General features: G+C 36.9%; 1 protein-coding gene across 9 annotated transcripts in view; it reads left to right on the top strand.

Moving 5' to 3' along the window:
- Positions 1-1279: 1279 nt before the first annotated feature.
- The window catches only part of HFM1 (helicase for meiosis 1), a 96245-nt gene continuing 69676 nt past the window's right edge, over positions 1280-27848 (top strand). The window contains exons 1-8 of one of the 9 annotated variants that reach the window (XM_053214417.1): positions 1280-1406; positions 5470-5567; positions 9589-9701; positions 10877-11189; positions 20032-20297; positions 20675-20722; positions 26774-26844; positions 27255-27387. In XM_053214417.1, coding sequence (XP_053070392.1) covers positions 5497-5567; positions 9589-9701; positions 10877-11189; positions 20032-20297; positions 20675-20722; positions 26774-26844; positions 27255-27387 — 1015 coding nt within the window. In that variant the 5' untranslated portion in view covers positions 1280-1406; positions 5470-5496. The other 8 variants (XM_053214418.1, XM_027058627.2, XM_053214416.1 and 5 more) reach the window with 8 other exon arrangements.

The raw sequence follows: 27848 nt of genomic DNA, 5'->3' as shown, positions 1-27848 counted from the left end.
ATTTAAGAGTTAACCCTATAAAACTCCTAGAAGACATTTCAGAAAATCTTTATGATACTGGATTTGGCAATGCCTTCGTGGATATAACACCAAAAGCACAGGCAGCGCAAGAAAAAAATAGATAAGAACCTTTGAGCATCAAAGGATACTTTCAAGAAAACAAAAAGACAACCTACTGGATGGGAGAAAATATTTGCAAATCATGTCTTACAAGGGATTAATATCCATAATATATATTTTAACATCTCTTACAACTCAGGGGTCCCTGGGTGGCTCAGTCAGTAGAGTGTCTGACTCTTGATTTTGGCTTAGGTCATGATCTCATGGGTCCTGGGATTGAGCCCTGCACTGACAGTATGGAGCCCATTTGGGATTCTCTTCCTCTCTCTCTGCCCCTTCCCTACTTGTATTCTCTCTCTCTTTCAAAATAAATAAATAAATAAATAAACAAACAAACAAACAAACAAACAAACTTAAAAAAAAACCCTACCACTCCTACAATTTAATAATAAAAAGATAACGAAAAATTGGCGCAGGAGTTGAATACATATTTCTCCAAAGAAGATACTCAAAATGGCCATTACGCACATTAAAAGATGCTCAGCATCATTAGCCTTTAGGGAAAGGAAAACCAAAACCACAATGAGATACTACTTCACATTTAATAGGATGGCTAGACCTTTTTTAAAATGGAAAATAACCTGCGGGCAAGGATGTAGAGAAATTGGGCCCTCTTGCATTATAAGTGGGAGTGCAAAGTGATACAGCAGTTGTGAAAACCTGTTTAGTGGTTTTTCAAAAGGTTTAACTTAGAGTTACCATATGACTTAGTAACTGCACCCCTAGGTAAATATCTGAAGCAGCGAAAGCGGGGACTCAAACAGATATTTGTACACGAATGATTATAACAATAGCGAAAAGGTGGAAACAACACAAATGTCTATCCACAGATGAATGGATAAACAAAATGTGATAGATACACAATGGAATACTCAACCTTATAAAAGAATAAAAAGAATGAAATTCAGATGTATGCTACAAATGGTGAGCTTTGAAGACATTACGCCAGATGAAATAAGCCAGACACAGGACAAATACTGTGTATTTCCACTTACATAAGTTACCTAGAATAGGCAAATTCATAGAGAGGAGAAGTAGCATAGAGGTTATGAAGCGCTGGGGGAAGGATTTAGAGCTTTATTTAATGAGAATAGGCCACAGAACACGGAGAGAGCAACGCAGGCAAAGCTAATAGTAACTTTTGGAGCTAAAAAGTAAGAGGCGGGAAGGGAGAGGTCGGAGACCCCTGCGATCCATTGCTTGGAGCTCGCTTAGCCAGGCTGGGGGTCCTCCGAGGGGCCGGTGAATAGGCGCTCCGCTCTGAGAACTAGGCGTCCGCACGCCGGGTGAGGAGTGGGGTCTGGTCGGACGTCTCCGGGAGGCAGTTGGAACCGGAGATCTGGGATCCCACGGGGAGGTGGGGACGGCCGGCCGCCGGGGGAAGCGGTCGACTCTCGGCGACTCCGAGTCGCGGGCGGGCGGCAGAAGGGCTTGGTGAGTTGAGGACAGCGCCCCCGGCCGGCGCCCGCGCGGGCGCTCTCTCACCGCGTTCCTGTCAGAAGCCGCGCGAGGCCTGAGGCGCTCTGTGCGGGGCGACCCCTCGCGGGGGCGGAGCTGGCGGGAGGAAGGCCGAGCCGCTGAGCGGTCGGAGCTGGCCGACTCCGGTTTTGTTGTGGCGGTTCCAGGACCCGCTGTGTTCATTTCTAGGTGTGTCTGTCCCCCCTGAGCGATTGCAGGTGGGGGCTGCGTGTGTAACTGTGGCCACCTTGCTCTCTTTCTAGCGGAGGGAACCTTCAGGGGAGGAGCGATCGGCCCCGGCGCTGCGGTCTTGGGCCACGCGCCGGTCCTGAAGGCTTCTTCCTTCAGGAGTGTGGCGTGGGGTCTGCTTGGAATTCGGGTATTCCCCGAAGGGTATTTTTGCATCGAGCCCTGATTTGCTTACGGGCTTGCCCCGTGGGAACCCCAGGGGAAGTGATGCGGGTCAGGGGCCCGGACTGGTAGGGACCCCTCCCTGGCCCAGGCTCGGAGACTTCGGCTAATTTGTTGGCTTGTTTATACTCTTACCTTGTTACATTCCCTGCGGTCCCTGTGATGGTTTTTTCCAGTGAATGCTGATTTCAGCTTCTTTATGGACTACCTATTTCTGGCCAGTTAATACTTTATATCTGAGTTTCTGAACTTTTGAAACAAGGAGTTTTTTTGTTTTTAAATTCTTTTTTAACGTTTATTTATTTTTGAGACAGAGAGAGACAGAGCATGAACGGGGGAGGGTCAGAGAGAGAGGGAGACACAGAATCCGAAACAGGCTTCAGGCTCCGAGCTGTCAGCACAGAGACCGTCGGGGGTCTGGAACTCATGGACCGCGACATCACGACCTGAGCCATAGTGGGACGTTCAACCGACTGAGCCACCCAGGCGCCCCAAGGAGTTTATTTCTGAGAGTACAAATCGTAAGGAATGACTAATAGATCAGAAACGTTTATATAATAAGCATTATAGAAGAGAAGAAAAAGCTAAATTGTCACTAAGTTATATAAAATGCGGGTCATCTCAACAGGCAACAAATGATGTAGTCACACACACAGTTTAAGTATTTTAAGAGTGGTTAGAGCAGAAGCAAATATCTAAAAAAATAATTTTATACCACATGCTGAACCTAAAACTTAGCGAAAAATGATCTAACATGGAAACTTACTCAGAAAATCTGACTCTAGACCTGAAACTTTAATTAATTCAAAGTCTAGCATCTTCTACAATCACACACTCATATTAAAATGTAGCAAAGTTCCTTTTAGGGCCTGTGTTTTAAAATATTTGTTTATGGTGGTGCCTGGGTGGCTCGGTCGGTTGAGCGATGGACTTCCGGCTCAGGTCATGATCTCACCGTGTGTGGGTTCGAGCCCCGCCTCGCACAGCCTGGAGCTTCTTCCGATCCTGTGTCTCCCTCTCTCTCTGCCTTTCCCCACTCTCACTTTGTCTCACTCTGTCTCTCAAAAATAAATAAATGTAAACCAAAAAAAATTAAAATTTTTTTTATGTAATGAAAGTGTGAAATTAATAGCCTTTTAGAACCTTAAAGAATTCATTGCATGAATCTTGAACTGGAAAAAAATCACATTTTCTAAATTGAATATTAAAAGTGAAATTCTAAGTTTCAGAGCTGATGGAAAAATATTTTTATTTAAAATTATTTTTATACGCTGGTCATTGCTAATGCGTATATCCCACAATGAATTCTTATGGATTATTTACTATGTGCCAGGCACTGTTCTGGGTTATTAGAATGTGTTAGTAAACAAAAAGTTCCTGCTCACTCAAGAGGGAGAAAAAGGTAAATAAGCTATAATGTAATGCCAGTTATCAGTTAGTGTTATGAAGAAAAATAATGCACGGTAAGGATGGAGACTTTTAGATAAGTGGTGTTTTCTTTCATAGAGGCACATCAGAACAAAAATGCATACATGTTTCTATTCTGAACCAAAAAAGTTATATTCTCTTTTATGCCAGAACTAGAAACTGAATCAAAAGTTCTTTTGAATATATTTGCTGTTTGTATGGGAGTTTATTGGTTAGTTTAGGAAATAATTGCGTTTCCAAAACAAATATTTTTAATTTATAGGTTTGCTTTGTTTGCAGTTTCCTTTAGAATAAAGAATCGAAACACATACATGTAAGCCTTGGGATTTTCTACTTGAATTCTGAGGTAGCAAAGCCATATAAAAGTGGCCTGGTGAGTTTTAATTTTCAAAACTTTTTTTGTTGCTTAAAATTATATAGTTCTCCTAAGATGAGAAAGGGAATGTTTTACTTGTTACTTTTTGGACAGTATAGTAAGCAGCATGGTTAGTATTTTCATTTATACTTTTCATCAGGTAATTGTTATCAAGTTCTGAAATTGATTACTTACAGATAATAAAGACTCCTTTAGCATATTTCTGAAGGACTCCTTTCCATCTCCTACCCTGTTATCCTAGGTTTCTATTGTTAATATAGTCAATTGTTTTAGACCTTTATGGAACCATGGTAATTTGTTTCAATTTCACTGTTTCTTTTTGTTGGTGACTAAGTGATTAATAAATTCAAAAAAACAAAGAGGGCAATTAAGTCAAACATGACAGGGAGAAAAAATAACTAAAACAATGAAAAATCCTGCAACATTCTGGATAACTAAGGACAGTCATAAGATATGCATATATTTAGTCCTCTTACCAGTAGAATTTTGTCAAGGGGTGCGTGTGGCAACATTCCTCCCTCCTCCACATACTCCCATGTGTATCTTATCCCCACATCGTGGAAGACTCAAAATTGAAGGGGCATTATCTGACTTGGTTATATGGATTTGCCCACAAGATGGCACTCATATAGTTTCCTGGATTTTAGGTTCTATCCTAAGGAAAGATTTGCAATGTATTAACTATCACAGAATAAATAGAAATGTGATTTGTGCTTTGTGATTTGTGCATCTATTTCATGTTTTGTCATCTAGAATTTTCTATCATGTTTCAGAATTCAGAAAAAAAATTGGGATGCAGTGTTGATGTGCAGGAGAAAGAATGGCAATGTGAATGGAGCAATGTATGTGTCTGTAGACATGGTTCTTTATAGTCTCCTGTCAAATTTGAGGCTTTGTTCAGCCCTAGAATTTTATTATATTCCCGTGTGGCCAATGCTGATTATTTTTATCCTTTACATTTAGATAACATCTATGAATGTATAAATTGTCTTTGTATATGTTTTATGTAGTGTGAATGTAAATATACATATAGATGTTAAACTTGCAATTTTTTTTATTTTGGAAAAGTTCAAACATATATATAAAATTGGCAGAACATTATACTAAACTCCATGTACCTATTATATAGCTTAACCAATATCAACTCATTGTCAGTCTGGTTTCATCAGTGTCCCTCTACATCTCCCCATTTATTTTGAAGCAAACCTTTGCATAATTACCTGGTATATTGTTAGAGACACACACATTCATGGTAAAGTACATTATCCTAAATAAAAAATAATGATATGAACAAAATATTGTAAGAGCCCCAAAGAAGCAATTAATTCTGCCTCAGAGAACAGGACAAACTCAGAGAAGCCTTTGAAGAAGGAATGACATTTGACTTATACATGAAGGATGGGTAGGGATTTGCCAAGTAGAGAATGGAAGAAAACACATTGTAAGCATTGATGTAGTATGAAGAGAGGGGTACAAATGTGAATATGCATGAATGAGTGGAGAACAGGGAATAATGTATTTGAATATTGAGGCACTTTGGAGGAAGCTGCAGAAGATACAGCAGAAAGATGGTCTGTGGTTATTCTGGGAAATTAATGATTATAGTTAATGTGTATAGAAATATTTTTTATAGCTTTATAAATAAAATATAAACTACTTTTTCTGTATTTTGGTAGGTTTATGACACAGTCCAATTTTTAACAATGCTGAAATCAAATGACTCCTTGTTTGCTTTGGATACTTTGTCTTTTGAAAGACCAGATGAAGCTGAAAAGTAAGTCTGCCTTAAAGAATGATAACGTAGTATATTGTTTTAGACATTTTTTATTTTTAAGGGGTTTTAATTTTTTCTCTGGAAATATACAAATGAAAAATGAGGGATCAACAGAATGATGTTTCAGGTAAACATGGAAGTCAGATAAAGGGAGTAACTGAAATTTAACATCTTAAATGTTATAACTTAAAAAATAGAGTAGATTCTGGCCTGTTTGGTTTTCATGTATTTGCATTTCTGGGTTTTTTTCAGATTATTTTTGGCCAAGGTAAATACTTGAAGTAATGGTCAAACAGTAGCCCTGGACAAGGAGTGATGGCACCTTTTGGCAACGGAATGGGCAGTGTGCCAAGGGCCAAGTGTGTTGGCCAGATTCAGGGCAGGCAGGAAGTAGGGGTGGAAATAAAGATGTGGCACTAAAGGAAATAAGAATGGAGAATAGATAGTATGTTAAATACAGGCTTTTATGGATTTTCACATGTGAATTGTTCTCAATTCTAAGTTTTCTGTGTATTCTCTTGTGTTATCTTTTTGTAAAAAAAAGATTTTATTTTATTTATTTATTAAAAAAATTTTTTTGGTGTTTATTTTTGAGAGAGAGAGTTTGTGTGAACAGGGGAGGGGCGGAGAGAGGGGGACAGAGGATCCAAAGTGAGTTTTGTGCTGACATCAGCAAGCCTGATGTGGGGCTCGAACTCACGAATCGTGAGCCAAAGTTGAACATTCAACCGACTGAGCCACCAGGTGCCTCCAAAAAGATTTTATTTTTAACTAATCTCTACACCTAATATGGAGCTCAAACTCACAACCCTGAGATCAAGAGTTGCATGCTCCACTGACTGAGCCAGCCAGGTGTCCCTGTATTATCCTTTTTTTAAAAAAGGAAGCATTGTGTAAAGTATTTATTGCTTTATTTTTTTCATTCATTCAAATCTTCAAATATTGATTGAATGCTGAAAGGGGTATAAGAAGGATGAAACAGACTTTTACTTAGAACATAAAACTGAGGAGATTAAGCACACATATGGAAAGGCCATTAATAAATAATGCGACCATGTAATTCATTATCTAGAGTAGGACACTTTGAGAGTGAAAGAATGCATCCATTTGCACAACACGTGTTAATCAGGACTGGCCTGCGCAATCATATGGTTGCCAGGACTGGCAACATATGGTTGCGTTTCTGACAATACAATGTCAGGAAAGGGTGCAAAACAAATGATAAGCATATTTTCATGCAATGAAATTTCAGATTTCAAGGGAGACCTGGTACAGACTGATCAGGTTAGGCTTTATGGTAGTGGGGAGAGATGTCAGGAGACTTTGAAGGATTTGATAATTCTGAGAAGCAAAGGGGAAAAGACCACTTGAAGGCAGAGTTTAACAGCAAGAAAAGAGAATGGAGGTGGGGCAATTTGCAGTACTTTTAGGAGATAGTGTGTAAAAAATTTCCTGGAATAGAGGATTCATAAAGGAGAGACTGTGGGACATAAAGTTAGAAAAGTAAACTGAGGATAGATTGTGGTGGGAGATAAATGTCAGAATAAGGATCTTGGACATGACTGTATGTGTTGAAAGCCACAGAACTGAATCAACAAACATTTATTCACTAATATGCCTAATTATCTAAAGGAGTGTGCTATTATTGATGTGAATGGAGGTAAATCAAAACCCTTGTGTGTTTATGATCTGGGGGTGGTATCAGACTGATCTATCTGTCCATCATCAATGTTTTTATTACCTCTATATAGACCTACACACAGACACACACAATGCAATAGGACTGTGATAAATATTATAGGTTCACATAGTAGTTACAGAGAGAGAAGGGAGACAACCTAGGAGGATTTCATGAGGATAGGACTTGAGCTGGATTTCGAATGAACATAAGCTCTAGTACTTAGAACACAATACTCAGTGAATAATTATTGAATAGGTTAATGAAGGAATGAAACAGTTGAACTTCTATGGGTAGATAGGACAAAGGGTCATGTACAGTGGCAAGCAGTGTAAAGGAAATATTTTTGAACAAAGATGAAGGACAGAATGTAGCATCTATTTGGCGTACAAATAGTTCACTTTGGTCTTGACTTATGGTAAGTAGTGTAGGAGAATTAAAATTGTAAGGTAGCCTAAGGCCACTTGAAGTTTGGCATTATTTGGAAGCCACTAAAGTATTTTGAATGGAATAAATATGATGAAAACAATTCTAAATTAATGTGACAGGAGTGTGTAAAATATATTAGAGACAGCTGGAGGCAGTGAGGCCAGTGAAAACCCTTTTGTTTTTAAGCAGACATAAGTTGATTAGAGCCTTGATTAGAATGGTGACAGTGGAAAAACAAGGAAATGATGAATTCAAGAAGCATTATAAGGAGATGAAGTAAGACGTATATGTGTGGTTATAGTGGTAAAAGATTTTACTGTGATTTGGATTCTGGATGGCTGAGAGAAAAAATAGGCAAATCATAAAGAAGATTTGATTTTATGGGTGGGGGCTGAATAGTAGAGCTAGATGTGTGCTTTTTGTATCTTGTTAACATCTTTCTTAGATTTTCTGAAATAGTCTCTGTCTAGAAAAGAGTTAATACATCAGGCCTAAACTGCTGTCCTTGAAAAAGTCCTGCTTGCAAGAATGGCCTTTGGCTGGAGTCAGAACTTTAGGAAAGTTCCCACCATTTACTGATAAGAGTGGCTCAGTGCCTAAACTGTTTATACAGATAATATGGTTTATGCTGAACATCTGCTTTTCTTCTGAGAATCTAGAATTTAGGTATGTACCAGACAGGGGATGCCCACATGATTAGTCCCCAGTAAAAACCCTTGGCATTGAACCTCTAATGAGCTTCTCTCATTGTCAACACTTCACACATGTTGTCACAGATTGTTGCTGAGGGAATTAAAGGTGTCCTGTGTTACTGTACTGGGAAAGGATCTTTGGAAACCTGTGCCTGATTTCCCCTGAAATTTGCCCCATAGTCACGAGTAGGACTGAATGATGAGTCCTGTGAATCAGCCCACTGCATCATTGGCTCTGGGGTGATCTTGGGGACCCTCTGACATAATACTAAATTTCAGATGTTTTGGCCTATCATCAGACAGTCTGTCAGACATTGTTAGATAACGTGTTGTAGGTTTTTGATTTGGAAAACATAGTTGTAGTAGCTATGTGTTATATGCTGTGAAAGGCAGAAAAGTAAAAGGCTCGGTCTCTCACTTTTGAGGGCTTAAAATTCTAAATGAAGAGAGTAAAAAGCAAATCATAAGATCCTTTTAACTTGGTGTAGGCAGTATATGTGATGCTTTTCTCAACTTTATTTCCTGTCGCTTAATACTTTTTTTCCAATGAAGGACAAATCAACTTTGATTGGAAAGTAAATACTAAAGCATTGTATGTTAATAGGATCATGGGTGAAAGATAAGGGGAAGTAGTTCACAGTGACAACAGAGTCACAGAGTGGCAAAAATCTCAACAATTACTGTAGGTTTACAAAGGGATTGTCAGTTTCAACTGGTTTCTTGGATTTTCTGGGGTTTGTAGATGGTTCTGGATCAAGAATATTTGGATTAGTACATTAATTTGTAATAATGTTTTAGGAATGTTCTAGAGTACCAGCAGTGGTGTTGTTTACACACTGATGACCCATGATTAGTTGTAAGGTGTGTCATAAGTAATTTATTATTTCTGATAGTTAAGACGCTAATGTTTCAGAATGATTTACTATTTTTTATATTGGAGAAAATTTAAGATTCTTGTCACAAGCGTTTGAATTAGACAAAAAGAGACGGAGTTATAGCCATTATTTAGGTAGCATATCTCACATAGCAGTGCCATTAACCCTGTGACACACAAGAAAAAAAAGATTGAGCACACTGCTGTGTATAGGGATACATCAAAGTCACCACAGAAAGTTAATTTATAGGATATTTATCTAAGAGTCTGTAATTGAGTAATGTTTAATTAATAGTTTCTGATGTAACTTTATTAACATATATATTCACACTTCTATATTTTATACAGCTATCCAGACACTGAAAAATCATTGGATTGGTTTCTCCCACCTGCGCCATTGATATCGGAAATTCCAGATACTCAGGCATTAGAGGATGAAATAGAAAGTCATAAACTGTTAGGTAAACTATCACATAAACCCATGCAGCTTATGTCAGTGTAAAAAATCTAGTAACACACTAAAGTGTTAATTCCTTTATTTTAATGGAATAAAATAAAGGAGACTTCTTTTATTCAAAATAGTGCTCACCAAATCTTAAAATCTAAAACATTTTTCATCTCATTACATACATATACATACATATGCATATTATATGTTTACAATACACTGTCGCACATATACATGTTCTATTGTATGAATTTGTTTCCTCTTACCCTTAAAACTGTCATTGTCATTTAGTTTGTTTCTTCCCCTTTACTAAAGATAAAGGAAACCTTTACCAAAACAGATTCCAAAAAACAATATGCAGAATATTATATATAGTTTGGTACCATTTTTATAAAGCTAAAAATAAGCATACTCAATATATGTGATCTAATGTGATATTGTTGATAAAACTTTTATTTTTAAATTAGGTGATAGTTCATATATGTATATTTTCTTAAGCTTTGTAATTTGTATATATTTTGTATATGAAAATGTACATTATTTATATTCTTGTATGTACCAAATAATATATAGAATATATAGGCTATGTATACTATATATAGTATGTATAAAGTATATATAAAGATGGTAAAGCAAATTTATGCCCTAACAAGGCCTATAGACTCCTGACTTCTCAAAGATGCTTGTAAAGTCTCTGTAAAGAAACCTTTAACATTTTGTCACCTTGATGAAAGCATTCCTTTATTTTGATTTTAGAAGCAATATTACAAAGTTAAAAGGATTGTATCATGTATTTTAATACTGAATCAAATTCAGTAACATTTTATGATTGTTCATTGTATTTCTGTGTGTAAATTAGTTATATAAATTTTCAAATCTTCATAATTGTATAATTATATCATTTCTAGTAGATAGAAATGATAGATAGAAATACTTAAATATTATAATTATGGCTATTTCTGTGAGTCAGGAATTAAACCTGTCCTATAATATAGTTTTTATATAAATTTCAAATTTCAGTAATTCCTGATTAATTTCTGAATGCCCTTCAGTGATATAATATACATTAATAGTTACAATTACCTATATTTCAAACTTTTGAAAAATTTTATTACAATTTTTCATGGTCATTTTAAAAATTTGTTTTCATGAAGAACATGTATTAATCAATATATTCCATTTTTGTAGGTCAGGAAAAGAAGCCAAAAATGTTACCATCAAATTTAAAGATAACTAATGAAGACACAAATTATATTTCACCAACACAAAAATTCCAGTTTGCCTTTTCCTCAAAAAAATATGAAGAAGATTATCTGAATTTAGGAGGGGCAGGTAATGATGACTTATCACATGTTCCTGGCAAGCTGACGTATGGTTCTTCTCAGAAATACAAAAATCACATTGGCACTGAGATAGCACCTGAGAAAAATGTTCCAGATGATACAAAATTAGTTAATTTTGCAGAAGATAAAGGAGAGAGCACATCAGCCTTCCGAAAAAGGTAATTAATTAAATGAAATACACACTATTCAGTGATAAAGTTAAATGTTTATGTGTCTTTCCAGAAGTATGAAGTATGATAGAATCTAAATGGGAAAAACATCAACAACAAATACAGAGTCTATATGCCAGATGCCCTGATAACTCTGGGATTGTAGTCATAGGTTCTTGCCTTCAGAGTGGTACAACTTAATGGGAGAAAGACAGTAAATAACTAAAAATAATTGATTAAATGCTTTGTAGTATGACAATTATTTTGATGAAATATATGGTTAAAACAAAGGTTCTCAAACTTTTTGTTGTTAGGACCCTTTTACATTTAAAAATTATTGGGAATTCCCAACAGTTTTTGTGTATATGATTTATATCTATCAATATTTAACCATATTAGACATTAAAACTGAAAAATTTTAAAGGCAAACATGTTAGTAATATTATGAAAATTGTTTTGACCTTATGAACTCTCTGAAAGAGTTTCCACCATCCTTGATCTCATGGTTCATGAGTTTGAGCCCCACTCGGGATCTGTGTTGTTAGTGTGGAGCCTGCTTAGGATTCTCTCTTTCTCTCTCTCTGCCCCTCCCCCTCACACCAGCATGCTCTCACTCTCTCTCTGTCTCTCAAAATATGTAAATAAATTTAACCTTAAGGAGATATAGAATTAAACTAAGGACAAATAAAGAAGGAGAGTATTCCAGGTAGAAGGAATACTATGTGCAGAAAAGACCTAAGGTAGCACAGAGCTTGGCCTATTCTTAGAAAAATTCCTTTTGTTTAGAATCAGAGGGAATGCTGAGGGGTAAGGTTTGGAAAGGCCAGGTCATTCAGAGTCAGGTAGGCATGATAAACTTTGTGCTTTTTCTTAAAGCCCTGTTTCTTTTTTCTTTTTTTTAATTTTTTTAATGTTTATTATTTTTGAGAGAAAGAGAGAGACACGTTGTGAGTGGGGGAGGGGCAGAGAGAAAGGAAGACAGAATCTGAAGCAGCCTCTAGGCTGCGAGCTGTCAGCACAGAGCCCGATGCAGGGCTCGAACCCACGAACCGTAAGATCATGACCTGAGTCGAAATCTGACGCTTAACTGACTAAGCCACCCAGGTGCCCCTTTTAAAGGCACTGTTTGTTAAACTGTGGCCTGTGGACCCACTGTATCAGAAGAATCACTTGGAGTGCTTACTAGAAAGTTGGATTCTTGGATCCTACCATTGACCTATTGAATCATAGTCTAGATAAAGGTAAGGATGGAACCCAGACCATTTTTAATAATTTTTTTAGATGATTGTTGTGCACACTTAAGTTTGAGAACAAGTGTGCTGAGGTCCTGCATTTTAAGCAAAGGAGTAAAATCAGATTTTTTAAAAAAATTTAAAGTCCATCTTGGCATCAGCATGATGAATTAGAAGGGATCTAGGATGCACTGTGAAAAGTTACTTAGAAGGTTATTTTATTAGTCCAGGTGAGAGAGAGTGGGAGCCTGATGTAGACTGTGGTAGCAAGAATGAGAGTTCAGAGTGATTTATGAGATCATATCCCATAGGACCCAAAGGATTATTAGATATGACACCTGGACTCCTAGTTTTCTGGCTTAAGCCCGAATGATGTAGGAGGTAGTGCCCTTTCGTGATCTAGAAAACTAAAGGAAGAACAGGTTTAGAAGAAGGCGATGAGTACAGATTCGGACATGTTGGTTTTTTGGGGGTTTTTTTTGATATGTTGATATTAAGTACCTATAAATTGTCTAAATAGAATTGGATGTATGGGTTTAAGATTCAGAAGAGATCTAGTTGATAGTTTTTGTGTTCTCTGTGACATAAGAGATGAAGTTATTTATGGAGTTTGAGGGGAAAAGGTATTAAGCAAGTATGAGAAGGGTAGAAGAGATTATGGATAATGGGAAAGCAATTCACTTAGAATAATAACAGGATTGTTGGGTACTCTAAAGGGCCCGATTGAGGTTTATGTCTATGCATTTTTGTATAATAGCTCTATTAACATATAATTACATATAAATTCACTCTGTGTACAGTTCATTGGTTTTTAGAATAGTCACAAGAGTTGTGCAGTCATCACTACTATCCTCAAAAGAAACTCTGCTTCATTATTGATCACTCTCCTTTCCAACTCATCATCCTCCCCTCTCCCCAGACCCTGGCAACCATTAATTTTTCTGTTTCTATGGATTTACCTATTCTAGACATTTCATGTAGTGGAGTCATACAGTGTCTGGTCTTTTGTGTCTGGCTTGTTTCACTTAGCATAATGTTTTCAAGGTTTATCTGTACTATGTCACATATCAGTACTTCATTCTTTTTATGGCCAAATAATATTCCATTGTGTGGACAATACCATATTTTGTTTACCCATCAATTGTTGCACATTTGAATTGTTTCCACTTTTTGGCTATTACTAGTAATGTTGCTGTGAACATTCATATACACGTTTTTCTGTGAACATATTTTTAATTTTTATTTATTTTTATTTTTTTGAGAAGGGGGAGGGGCAGGGTGAGAGAAGAGGGGGCAAAGAATCTCCTCTTGGAGACTCCCACGGAGGAGCCCCTGTGGAGCTCGATCCCACGACTGTGAGATCATGACCTGAGCTGAAATCAAGAGTCAGGTGCTCGACTGACTGAGCCACCCAAGTGCCCCATTTTTAAAAATATTTTGAAATTCTTTTGGATTTATACCTAGAATTGGAATTTCTGGGTCATACAGTAACTCTCTACTTAACTTTTTTGAGGAACTGCCAAAGTGTTTTCCAGATTAACTGCACCACTTTACAATCCCACAAATAATATGTGAGGGTTCCAGTTTCTCCACATCCTTCTTAGCAGTTGTCTTTTTTATTATAGCCAGTCTAGTAGGTGTGAGTGCCTCTCATTGATTAGCATTTTCCTAATGATTAATGATATTGGGCATCTTTTCATGTGATTATTGGCTACTTTTATATCATCTTAGGAGTGATGTCTATTCAAATCCTTTGCCTGTTTTTTTTATTGTTGAATTATAAGCATTCTTTATATATTCTTTATAAAAGTCTCTCATCAGCTATATGATTTCAAATATTTTCTCCCTTTCTTTGTGTTTTTTTTCACTTTTTAAAGCAATTTTTTAATGTTTATTTATTTTTGAGAGAGAGAGAGACAGACAGACACAAACAGAACCAGAGACAGAGCATGAGCAGGGGAGGGGCAGAGAGAGAAGGAGACAGAATCCGAAGCAGGCTCCAGGCTCTGAGCTGTCAGCACAGAGCCTGACATGGGGCTTCAACTCATGAACCATGAGATCATGACCTGAGCTGAAGTTGGACACTTAACCAACTGAGCCACCCAGGAGCCCCTATTTTTCACTCTTTATCAGCATAAAAGTTTTTAATTTTGATGAGGTCCAGTTTATCTGATTTTTCTTTTGTTCCTTTGACTTTTGGTGTCGTTTCCAAGAAACCATTCCCTAACCAAAGTTGTAAAGATTAACTACTACATTTTCTTCTAAGATTTTTATAGTTTTAGCTCTTACATTTAGATCTGTGATCTATTTTGAGTTAACTTACATAATGCAAGGTAGAAGTCCAACTTCACTTTTTTTTGTATGTAGATATCCAGTTGTTCTACACCATTTGTTGAAAAAACTATTCTTTCCCCATTGAATGTCATAGCACTTTCATTGAAAATCATTTGACCATAAATGTAAAGTCTGGGGGGTTTTCTGAACCCAGCAAGTTCTCTGAATCTCTGCTACCAATGGGTGTCCAACAATTCAATTCTATATTCATACTAATTCCTAGAGTTAGCATTACACCCTATATGTTAAGGACTCAGTTCCATAAGACTGCCCCATTTCAGATGCCATCCACAAATAGGGTGCCAGGCTACCCACATTTCTGCCCTGCAGACTACAAATTTGGGGTTCCCATAATCCCCACATTAGGTTTAATAACTTGTTAGAATGACTTATAGAACTCAGGAAAACACTATACTTACATCTACCGCTTCATTATAAAGGATACTATTCAGAAACAGTCAAATGGAAGAGATGCATAGAGCAAGGTATTCAGAAGGAGGGTGTGTAGAGCTTCCATGCCTCTCCAGGTACATTACCCTCTGAGCACATTGGTTTGTTCACCACCTTGGAAGTTCTCTGAACCCCCTGTCATTTAGGGGTTTTTCCTTTATGGTAGTTTCATTAGATAGGCATGATTGATAAAATCATTGGCCATTGGTGATTTAACTGCCTCTCCATCACTCTCCCTTCCTTGGATGCCACAGGTGAGGCTGAAAATTCAATCCTCTAATCAAAGTTTATTTTTTCTGGCAGTTAACCTCAATCCTGAAACTATGTGGGGGTCCTACAAGATTCACCTCATTAGCATAAACTCAGGTGGGATTGAAAGGGGTTGTCATGAATAACAAATGATGCTTCTCTTACTCCTATTACACAGAAAATTCTAAGGGTTTTGGGAGCTCTGTGCCAGGAACTGAGGACAAAGTGAATACATATTTCCTATTATGCTAAATAGGAAATGTCCTACTATACTAAATAGTTAACTGTATACTAAATAAAGGTTTATTTCTGGACTCTGAATTCTATTCCATTAACCAACATGTCTGTCCTTATGACTTGCATAAGGGCATATCCCACACTGTCTTGATTGCTGTAGCTTTGTTGTAAAGTTTCAGATTGAGATGTGTGAATCCTCCAATTTTGTTCCTTTTTTCAAGAATTTTTTTTGGCTCCTCTGGGTTCTTTGCATTTTCATATGAATGTTATGATAAACTGGTCAATTTCTGCAAAGAAGCCAGCTGGAATTTTGATAGGGATTGTGTCAAATCTGTAGATCAACTTGAAGAATATTGGCATCTTATTAACATTAAGCCTTCCATTATGTGAATATGGGATATCTTTCCATTTATTTAGTTTTTATTTAGTTTCTTTCAATGATGTTGTGAGGTTTTCAGTAGACAGGTCATACTTATTTTGTTAAATGTATTCCTAAGTATTTTATTCTTTTCGATACTTTTTAAAATAAATTTTTTTTTTCAGATTGTACATTGCAAGTGTATAGACATCAGCAATCGATTTTGGTATATACTGATTTTTGTATCTGCAATCTTGGTGATGATGACTCTGAATTTTTTTTTTTTAAATGTTTCTTAGAGAGAGCGAGAGAGAGAGAGAGAGAGAGAGCGTGCGTGTGCACGTGAGCTGGAGAGAGGCACAGAGAGATGGGGAGAGAGAATCCCAAGCAGGCTCCACATTGTCAGCACAGAGCCCAACATAGGATTCGTTCTTACGAACTGCGAGATCATGACCTGGGCCGAAATCGAGAGTCAGGCACTTAACTGACTGAGCTGCCCAAGCGCCTCCTCCCTTTTTTTTTGTGACACTGAATTTTAATGTTCAAGTATTATATCATCCACGCCTTTCCAGGAGTGTTCCCCTGCCTAGCTGCAAGTATTTAAAATTTTTTTTAATGTTTATTTATTTTTGAGAGAGAGAGAGAGAGAGTGAGCAGGGGAAGGGCAGAAGAGAAGGAGACACAGAATCCAAAGCAGGCTTCAGGCTCTGAGATGTCCGCGCAGAGCCTGACGCGGGGCTCGAACCCACAAACTGTGAGATCATGACCTGAGCCGCAGTTGTATGCTTAACCGACTGAGCCACCCAGATGCCCCTCCAGCTGCAATTATTTTATTTTATTTTTTTAAAAATGTTTATTTGTTTTGGAGAGAGAGAGAGAGGCAGAGTGCAAGCAGGGGAGGGGCAGAGAGAGGGAGACACAGAATCTGAAGCAGGTTCCAGGCTCCGAGCTGTCAGCACAGAGCCGTATGCGGGGCCCGAACTCACAAACAGATCATGACCTGAGCTGAAGTCGGACCCTTAACTGACTGAGCCACCTATGTGCCCCAAGCTGCAATTATTTTAAAAAGTACATGGATTCATCCAGGATTGAGGTTTTGCAAGATAAGTATGTTAAAAGGATAAAGGAGAATTGGAGTTTAGAATATTGGTAAAAAAGAGTGGTCAAAAAGATAGGCCATGGAATCTAAGTTCATTAAAGATATATGAGAAAAGAGAAGGGAAGATAGTTTGGGAGAAAATAAAGAGGTTCATTAAAGTAAATTTGTTTTTGTTTTTGTGTTTTTGTTTTACCTCATTGGTACCTTGTGCAAACAAGCTAAAAGGATAAGAGGTTGTGGTCAGAGAATGATATATCAGAATGATTGATTTGAGAGGAGGAGCAGTTCTGGATAATGACAGTGTTTAAGATGATAGAATAGGTGGATGAGATTGAAGAAGAAAGCCACTGGAGATGAATGCCTAAGAAATGGAGGGGAGGGGATTTTGAATGGCTCATCTATGTGAATGTTGAAGTAACGCAGATAGTGGCAGAATTTGATATTGAGAGGAAAAGATTCTAAAGTGACCAGAGGTTACTATATGATAAATGCCATGAGGAGGGTTGCAAGGTGGTGTAACTAGATAGCATAGATACTTTTGTAAGACAATGGAAGCATAATGATGCAGATTTAGGGTGGAGGGGGCACAGATTCTCAACCCTCAAGTACATTGGATGTGGAAGATTTAACAGTTTCTCCTTAAGATTTGAAGAAGCAAGAGTTTTTTAGGGTAATGCAATATTTTTGTTAAGATCAGGAAGTAACTGTAACAATCAGTGAAGAAGCTGAGAACATGGAGGAGTATATGGATTGGCAGTTCTAGAGGAACTAGGAAGAATCTGAGGTCTAGAGAATTTAGATAACTAGCACATGGATAATATTTTACTGTTTGAAAAACTTATTTTTAACTTTAAAGTCACACAGCTAGAAAGTGGAGAGCTTTAGATTTATTTATTTATTTATTTTTTAATTTTTTAACATTTATTCATTTTTGAAAGGCAGAGAGAGACAGAGCGTGGACGGGGGAGGGGCAGAGAGAGAGGGAGACACAGAAACAGAAGTAGGCTCCAGGCTCCAGGCTCCAGGCTCCAGGCTCCAGGCTCCAGGCTCCAGGCTCCAGGCTCCGAGCTGTCAGCACAGAGCCCGACGCGGGGCTCGAACTCACGGACCGCAAGATCATGACCTGAGCCGAAGTCAGCTGCTTAACTGACTGAACCACCCAGGCGCCCCGAGAGCTTTAGATTTAAACCCAGGTTTTTCTGAGGCGCCGGGGTGGCTCAGTAGGTTGAGTGTAAGACTTCAGCTCAGGTCATGATCTTGTGGCTCGTGGGTTTGTGCTCCACATCGGGCTCTGTGCTGACAGCTCAGAGCCTGGAGCCTGCTTTGGATTCTGTGTCTCCCTCTCTCTCTGCCCCTTCCTTGCTCATGCTGTGTCTCTCTGTCAAAAATAAATAAACATCAAAAAATAAAAATAAACCCAGGTTTTTCTGACTCCAAAGTCTATGCTTTTAACTGATAATGACAGCATACAGCAAGGAGTTATCCTGTGGCATAAGTTGTTTTTCTTGTCCTCGATACTATTTCATAATCAGATTCTATTATATTATCCAAGGCTAACCATCTGCTTTTGAATTTTCTATCTTCAAAGAGAGCTGCTAACTGAGGGTTGATGGGGGGTGGGAGGGAGGGGAGGGTAGGTGATGGGTATTGAAAAGGACATCTTTTGGGATGAGCACTGGGTGTTGTATAGAAACCAATTTGACAATAAATTTCATATATTAAAAAATAAATAAACATTTAAAAAAGAGAGCTGCTAGTGTTGGAGGATGCGTACCTACAGTTTTCTCTCAAATGTATTTCTCAATCTATAGTGTTTTTAAAGACTCATTCTTTCTTATATGGAAACATGTCATTAAAACTAATAGTAGGGGCACCTTAGTGGCTCAGTTGGTTGAGTGTCCAACTTTGGCTCAGGTCATGGTCTTGTGGTTTCTGAGTTCAAGCCCCATATCAGGCTCCATGCTGACAAGTTTTGTCTGCCTGTCTCTCTGCCGGTCCCCTGCTTGTGCTCTCTCTCTCAAAAATAAATAATAATAACAATTTTTTTTAACTGATGGTAAAAATAATTTAGAAAGTGTCCTGTATTTGCACAATACTTGTTTGGGTGTCATTTCTTACAGAATTCTGATACCTGCTGTCATCCCTATTATTTACTTTGTAAATGTTATATTAAGAAATTAATGGTCACTTCGTCCCTTAGGGCCCTGGTGAACAAATTAGTTGGTGGGTTGTCTTTTGATGAGTTGAATATAATAAATTACAATCCTAAAGATGGCCTGTGTTTTCTAGAACTTTGCAAAAAAAAAAAGTTTCTTTGCAAAGTATTCTTGACTTCTATACTTCTTTAGTATTTCTTATACTAAAATGATTATTGGATATTTGGGACGTTGATGCAGTTACTGACAAGAGGCCGCAATACCTGTCTCTGTGGGCCTCTCCATAAAGTTGCCTGCGTATTCTCATGATGTAGTGGCTAGCTCCTCTGAGACTGAATGATCCAAGAGACCATGCAGAAGTGACAGTATTGTTTATGACCTAGCCTTGGAAGTCACACACTTGTACTTCCATCATATTCTTCTAGTCTGATGAGTCAGTCCTGACTTGAAGTCCTAGCTTGAAAAGGGTGTGCATAGCAGGAGACAGGGATCATTGGGGCTGTCTTGAAGGTTGGCTACTACAAATGGATTTATTTGGGTTTTAGAAAAGTGAAAAGACATAATTCAGTGGTAAATTTAGCAAGTCATATTTTAGGGGAGTGATTGAATTTTATGTTTGAATAAACCACAGTCTATGGATATTTTTAAAGGGACCAATTTTATGTTAGTTTTTTCCATTCTAAGCAGCTGTTACAAGTGCAAATGTGGTTTTTTGTTTTTTTTTTTTTTTTTGCAGATTATTTAAAATATCTGACAACATACATGAGGATGTTTATGCTAATGACAGTACAAACCTGGACTTTCCTGTTGCTTCAGTGAAAATTGTCCCAACAGAAATGAACAAAGGGGAATCATGGAAATGTAGCAATAATAAGCAGAGACATCAATATTCAGACATTAACATGTTTACAGCAAGTGACGTTTTTTCTCATTCTGAAATCAGAGAAGACATATTCAAAGCACCAACTTTTTCAGTTACATCCCAGCCTCATGAAGTTAAAGGTTATTCCTTGTTTTTTTTAGTTAATTTTAAAACAGTACAAACAAGTCTATGTTTCTCAGCATAAGGAAAAGTTAAAAAATAGTAAATTTGAGTAGATTATCTATGTGTAGTTTTTGCATTTCTTTATCATACTGTATTTTTTTAACTATGATATAGGGGCACCTGGCTGGCTCAGTCAGTAGAGCATGTGACTCTTGATATCAGGGTCATGAGTTCAAGCCCCATGTTGGGCATGGAGCCTACTTAAAAAATAAAACTACAATTTAATATTTTTTAACTGCGCTCTCAGTAAAAAGTTATGCTACTTTTATTGAAGCAGTTTGTATGGAAGAGGTTAAAAAATACCTATATAAATATGTATAATTTTTTTTTTTAGGAGTAACAGAAAATGATTTAGATTCCTTGAAGGCTGTCACAGAAATCCGTATCCTTTAAGTTATTTTACTACAACAGCTTTATATTTGAAATCATAATTTGTAAACATGCTGTTTCATTGTGTCTATGTTTATTTTGGTTGACAAAGAAAAAGAGGGGAAAGTAAATTTTTGGGGTCATATAAGAGACCCAATGCGTGTGATAGTCAGTGCTACTCAGAGTGTGGTCTGCAGACTGTGCCAATTTGTGAACTGCTTGTTACCAGTGACAAGTTATCTTTGTGACAAGATAAGTACAAAAACAAGTTTTGTGTTATTGGCTAAACTCTTAGCATATTTACTTACAAATAGATACACATAATTTCTTATACTTTGGGTAAGGAGAGCATATTGGGATAAACATGGGTAGGGGAAATAAATGAGAGTGGGACATTCTGTGGATTGGGAACATTTTTACAAATCTAGTATTTTTTTTTTAAAGAAATTTGTAGTTTCTACCTATAATCTGATTTACATGTCTGGGCATTTCCAATATAAATATTTTGAGTACATATGTGTGTTCTGGAGGTAACATCCTCTTTGCTTTTTTGATACCCTGTGTATGTCTGTAACACAGTGTACTTACTGTTTTTTTTTTAATTGTAATTCATCAGCTGTGACTATTGTGTTTCCCCATGACCTATGAACTCCTTGAAGGCAAGGGCCATCCCTTATTTATCTTACTATCGCCAAATACGTTGAAAAGCAGGTAAAGTAAGGAAGTTGTTCTGGCAAAAAAGTAGCCATGTGTGAGGATGAGGGTAGAATAATATGGAATATGTTAGAAAGGTCAAGCATTCCAGTTTGGCTGAAATGAAAGCTATGATTCCAGGACTAGTCAGAAATAATGATTGATATGTATCCAGGATCAGGTTATTTAGTGCCATGGATACCAAGGTGAAGAGGTTTTTTTTTGTTTTGTTTTGTTTTTTGGTTTGTTTTTGTTTTTTAATTAAGCACTTAGGAGAAACCATGCAGTATTTTTTTTTAATTTAAAAAAATTTTTTTTTAATTTTTGAGGCAGGGAGAGACAGAGCATGAACAGGGGAGGGTCAGAGACAGGGAGACACAGAATCTGAAACAGGCTCCAGGCTCTGAGCTGTCAGCACAGAGCCTGACGCGGGGCTCGAACTCACGGACCGCGAGATCATGACCTGAGCCGAAATCAGCCGCTTAACTGACTGAGCCACCCAGCCGCCCCAACCATGCAGTATTTTTGAGCAGGTCAAGTTATGCCATCAAAATCATGCTTTAGGAATATAGAATTAATGACTCAAAGCTAGGGAAGGCTTTAGACTCCACAAAAGTTGTCTAGGTGGCAAAACAGAAAGTGAAATCCAGATATTGGGCAGTTAAGTTGGAGGAATCTAGAGGAGAGTGATTCTAATCCTGGGTACTCAGGGGACTGAGACAATTCTGAAGTATAGTTAGAAAATATTTTCCTGACTCATCATGAAATTTTGCCTCCAATGCAGATAACTGAACTAAGTTAGAATGAGGGGAAGGAACAGTAAAGGGTATACATGATGATATCATAACTTCAGATATAGCTAGCCTTTAGTGCTTCTGTTCAGCATGATGTCTCAATCCTGCTATACTTTCTTCTCCCTGGTGATCTAAATATGGTTGGAACATAGGAAATAGCTTAGCTTTAAATAGTTAAAGTTAGTTTCATTAGCTGTACGATGGGAAAGTCTTCTTATCCCTAGAATTTGCCATGATATGACACTTTTGAAGAGTTTTAAAGACTTTCATGCTATATTAGCACAGCTAAAGTTCTGTTGTTTTTGAAGAACAAAAAAGAGTCCAATATAGCTAGAGGAGATTAGTCAGATGCAAGAGTAGTAGGATATGAGGTCAGAATCACAAAGATGGAGAGGAGAGGCAAGATCATGTAGGGCCTTGTAGCCATATGCTTTAAGAGAAAGCAGGGAATTTGAGCAGAGAAGTAATATGTTCTGATTTAACTTTTCAACAAGATCACTTACTACAATCATCAATTTTTATAGATCTTCATAAAAATATAATTGCTTAAATAATGTATTTGTATTTTTAGATATATTGTCTATTTTATGTCTCTTAATAGATTATAACAGCCTCCATTGTAGGAACTCACTTTTCTTCTTTATAGCTTCCCCTAGCTTTCTAAATCTAGTAATGTATTTTGCATATAGTGTTTAATAGATGTAGTTGATAGATGTGACTCAGATTGAGAAGAATACCATGTAAATACAAGTATCTTCCAAACTGACAACAGGCTCACCTTGGAGAGGGGACAGTCTATTCTCCATATCTACTAATATTTTTGAGCTTTCTTACAGAGGAAGTACAGTGTAAGTTCTTATTCAGCCAGTATGCTGATTAATTGCATTTAAATCCACCACTTAGTACAACCAAATTGTTGATAACAAAGGGATTCAGGGTTAGGTGACCAGAAACCCACATCAGGTAATGAAACACAGTCAACATTAAAAAGTGAAATTTGGAGGACACCTGGGTGGCCCAGTCGGTTAAGCGTCCAACTTCGGCTCAGGTCATGGTCTCATAGTTCGTGAGTTTGAACCCCATGTTGGGCTCTGTGCTGACAGCTCAGAGCCTGGAGCTTGCTTTGGATATCTCATTGTTGTTTTAATTTGCATTTCCTTGATGATTAGTGATGTTGAAATCTTTTTCATGTATTGTTGACCATTTGTATCTTTGGAAAAATATCTATTCAGGTCCTTTGCTCATTTTTAAATTGCTCTACAGAAGCTTTTTAGTTTGAAGTAGTACACTTGTTTATTTTGCATTTTTGCCCTTGCCTTTTTTCTTTAATTTGAGAGAGAGAGAGAGAGAGAAAGCACGTAAGCAGGGGAGAGGGACAGAAGGAGAGAGAGAGATAATCGTAAGCAGGCTCCATGCTCAGTGTGGAGCCCGACACAGGGCTCAATCCCAAGACCCTGGGATCATGACCTGAACTGAAGTCAAGAGTGGGACATTAAACCAACTGAGCCACCCCGGTGCCCCTTGCCTGTGGTTTTAAATCTAGAAAAATAATTGCTAAGACCAATGTAGGAGAATTTACTCCCTGTGTTTTCTTCTAGGAATTTTATAATTTCACATCTTACATTCAAGTGGTTAATCCACTTTGAGTTGATTTTTGTATATAGGGGTCCAGTTTCATTATTTTGCATGTGGATATTCAGTTTTTCCAGTATCCTTTATTGAAGAGATCATCTTTTCCCAGTTCCTGGCTCCTTTTTTGAAAATTTATTGACCATATACGCACAGATTTATTTCTAGGCTATCTCTTCTGTTTCATTGATCTAGGTGTGTGGTTTTTATGCCAATACCATCCTGTTTTTGATTACTGTAGCTCTGTAATACAGTTTGAAGTCAAGAAGTGTAATGCCTCTGGCTTTGTTCTTTCTCAAGGCTGCTTTGGCTGTTCGGCGTCTTTTGTAGCTCCCTGTGTGATTGCTTTTTATATTTCTCTGAAAAATACAATTGCAATTTTGATAAGAATTGCATTGAATCTGTAGATTGCTTTGGCAATTTACAATTTAGCATTATTCTTGAATCCTTGAAGAGATATCTTACCATTTATTTGTGTCTTCACTTTCTTTCATCAGCATCTTCTAGTTTTCAATGTACAGATCTTTTGTCCCCTTGGTTAAATTTATTCCTTAGTATTTTGGTTTTTGATGCTATTATAAATGGGATTGTTTTCTTCATTTCGCTTTCTGATATTTTGTTATTAGTGTAAGGAAATGCACCTGATTTTTGTGTATTTATTTTGTATCCTGCAACTTCACTGAATTTATTAGTTCCAATAATATTTTGATGGAGTCTTTAGGGTTTTCTCTATATTATATCAGGTTGTCTGCAAATAGAGACTGTTTTACTTCTTCCTTTTCAATTTGGATAACTTTCATTTATCTTTCTTGCCTAAATGCTTTGGTTAGGATTGCCATTACTATGTTGAATAAAAGTGGTGAAACAGGGCATCCTTGTCTTGTTTCTAATCTTAGACAAAAAGCTTTCAGCTTTTTACCATTGAATATGTTAGCTGTGGGCTTGTCATATATGGCCTTTATTATATTGAGGTACATTCTTTACCTAGTTTCTAGAGAGTTTTTTATCATGAAAAAAATACTGTATTTGTCAAATGCTTTTTCTGCATCTATTGATATGATCATATGATTTTTATCTTTAAGTTTTTTTTTTTTTTTAATTAAGCTCTCTGCCCAATGTGGAGCTTGAACTCATGATCCTGAGATCAGAAATCACATACTCTACCAATTGGGGCAGTCAGGCACCCCTATCTTTAACTTTTTAATGTGGGAGTATCTTGCTGATTGATTTGTGGATGTTGCACCATCTTTGTATCCCATAAATAAATTCCATTTGTTCATGATGTATGATTCTTTTAATGTGCTGTTGAATTTAGTTTGTTAATATTTTATACAAGATTTCTGCATCTATGTTCATTAGGGATATTGGCCTGTAATTTTCTTTTTTTGTAGTATCCTTACCTGGGTTTGGTATCCGTGTAAAATAAGTCCCTTAAGCTATCCTATTTTTTTTTTCATTCTTTTCTCATTTTGCTCCTTTGACTGGATTAATATCATTGCCCCATCTTTGAGTTCATTGATTCTTTCTTCTGTTCGATCTGTCTGCATTTGAACCCCTCTATTGAGTTTTTCAGTTCCCTTATTGTACTCATTAGCTTTATGATTTCTGTTTGATACTTTTTTGTATCTTCTATGACTTTGTTGATATTCTCACTTTGTTTATGTATTGCTCTCCTAACCTTGGTGAGCATCTTTATGCATTTTTTAAAAATATTGAGTAAATCACTTACCTCTATTTCATTGAGTTTGGTTTCTGGAGATTTATCTTGTTCTTTTGTTTGGAACATATTCCCATTTCTTCACTTAACTCTGTGCTGCTGGTTTCTACACACTCGATAAAATATCTGCCTCTCTCAGTCTTGACAGGCTGAGCTTCATCAATTAACCTAACCCAAGCTCCTAGCTGCCTTTCAGACCTTTTTGATTGCCCAACTTACTGTCTTTGTTCTTAGTGGCTTCTAGAAGTTGAGGGTGTGCCAAAATTTATCAGTGTCCCAAAGGGGAGGGTTGTAATTGGCATCTAGGTGCAAACTAATTAGAAGCCAGGACTTGAGGCAGCAGCTGAGAAAGTCTGCTGTGGAAATCCTTTCTAGGTGGAAACTAGAGATGAACATTTTTGCTGCTTTCTCTGCACCAAGCCTAGATGTGTACCTGTAGAGGAATGGAAGTTGTTCCTGTGTCCATTTAAGAATTGATTATTTGTGGGGGTGCCAGGGTGGCTTAGTCAGTTAAGCATCTGACTCTTGATTTTGGTTCAGGTCATGGTTTCATGGTTTGTGAGATTGAGCCCCATGTCAGGCTCTGCGCTGGGTGTGGAGCCTGATTGAAATTTTTTCTCCCCCTCTCCCCTGCTCATTCTCTCTCTCTCTCTCTCTCTCTCTCTCTCTCTCTCAAAAAAAAAAAAAAGAATTATTTGTTTGCTATAGTCCTATGGGACTCATGAATGCAAGCCCTTTTGGTTTACAGAGTTAGGTGTTTGGGGATTTTATCCCTTGGGTGGGAGCCTTAAAGGTTGGAGCTATAGATGTGTGGTCCGAAATCTTTGCTCCTGAGAGAGAAGCTGGGACTTGAGAGTTCCTTCCCAATTGTATGGTGCTGTGCCAAGGATGGGATTTAGGGTAAGAGTTGTCTCAGCCTTTCCTACCTTCATCATAGGTATTTTCATTTACCCAATGTGTAGAAGTCACTTAAATAATTTTTGAATTTTTTTCAAAATTGCTCCATGTGTAGCTATGTATTTGGTGCATCTGTGACAGGAGGGGAAGTTAAAGAGCCACTTGCTCTGTTGGTCCTTTCCTCTATACCTATTAATTCCTTTCTTATGATGTTAAAATAGCAAGTATTAAAGCCTCATTATTAAATACTATCAGTTAATTAACTGAATTTTAAAATTAAAAGTAACCAATTCTTAACATTCTGAAATATTTGACTCCTTAATGCTATTCTAAGCATCAAAATTTAGAAGTATTTTCAAAGAATTCCCATATTTTAACTATATACAATCCAAAGCCTTTGATGATGTAAGTATTTTATTCTGATTTTTACTTATCTACCTCTTCTTACTAGATAGTGTGTTCTTTAAGAGCAAGGACTAGATAACATTCATCTTTATGTTTCTAGTGCTATGCTCAGTGACTGGTACATTACAGGAACTCAAAAACTGTTTGCTAAATGAACGCATGTGATTTTCATAGGTGGGTTTGTTTACATTTATTATATTTCTAAAATTTCTCTGGAAACAAAAGAAATTATTAATAGGTTTTTTTGAGAGTTGTAGGTCTAGAACAAGGTTAGAATTTTAATAAGCTTAGAGGTAGAAATAATTTGAATTATTATTCCAGAGAGTCTTTCTTACATATTTTCTAACAAATTGAGAGTGTGATTGAAAAATTCTATATATATCATGATTGATTAAATTTTTTTTTTTTAGCTTCTTTACACAGATAGAAATTTTGTGATTTGTGCTCCAACTGGTTCTGGGAAAACTGTAATGTTTGAACTAGCTATAACAAGATTGTTAATGGAAGTACCATTGCCATGGTCAAACATTAAAATTGTTTATAGTAAGTATTTATATATTGTAAGAGTGATTAATTATAATAATGAAAAACCACTAAGGCAAAAGTAAGAAATAAATTCAAGTTCAAGCCATAGGAATTAATATTTGGTTCTCCATACATTTTTAATGAAGACACATCACATTTGCTCTTGTCTGTTATATTAAATTCAACACACATTTTCCCAGAGTTGTAAATAAAAAGTAATATTTGAATTGAGTATTTGACCTTTACAAGTTTATTTTTAAAAGGACAACAAAATGAACAATAAATTGAAACATTTTGTAATTCTAAAAATTTCCATAGGAACCTCTACTCTCCTTTCTTAGGTATATATGTATTTAAAATTTTTCATTAAAGTAATTTATGTACATGGTTAAAAAAATCAATTATCACAAAAAGGCTTGTAATGAAGACCAGTAATCTCCTGCCTTACCTCTCTTCATTCTTAGTTACAGTTCCCTGAA

The sequence above is a fragment of the Acinonyx jubatus genome, chromosome C1 (genome assembly GCF_027475565.1).
Source record: "Acinonyx jubatus isolate Ajub_Pintada_27869175 chromosome C1, VMU_Ajub_asm_v1.0, whole genome shotgun sequence".
Classification (NCBI taxonomy): Eukaryota; Metazoa; Chordata; class Mammalia; order Carnivora; family Felidae; genus Acinonyx; species Acinonyx jubatus.
The sequence above is the reverse complement of the archived record's forward strand: the minus strand, read 5'-3'. Positions and strand labels throughout refer to the sequence as shown.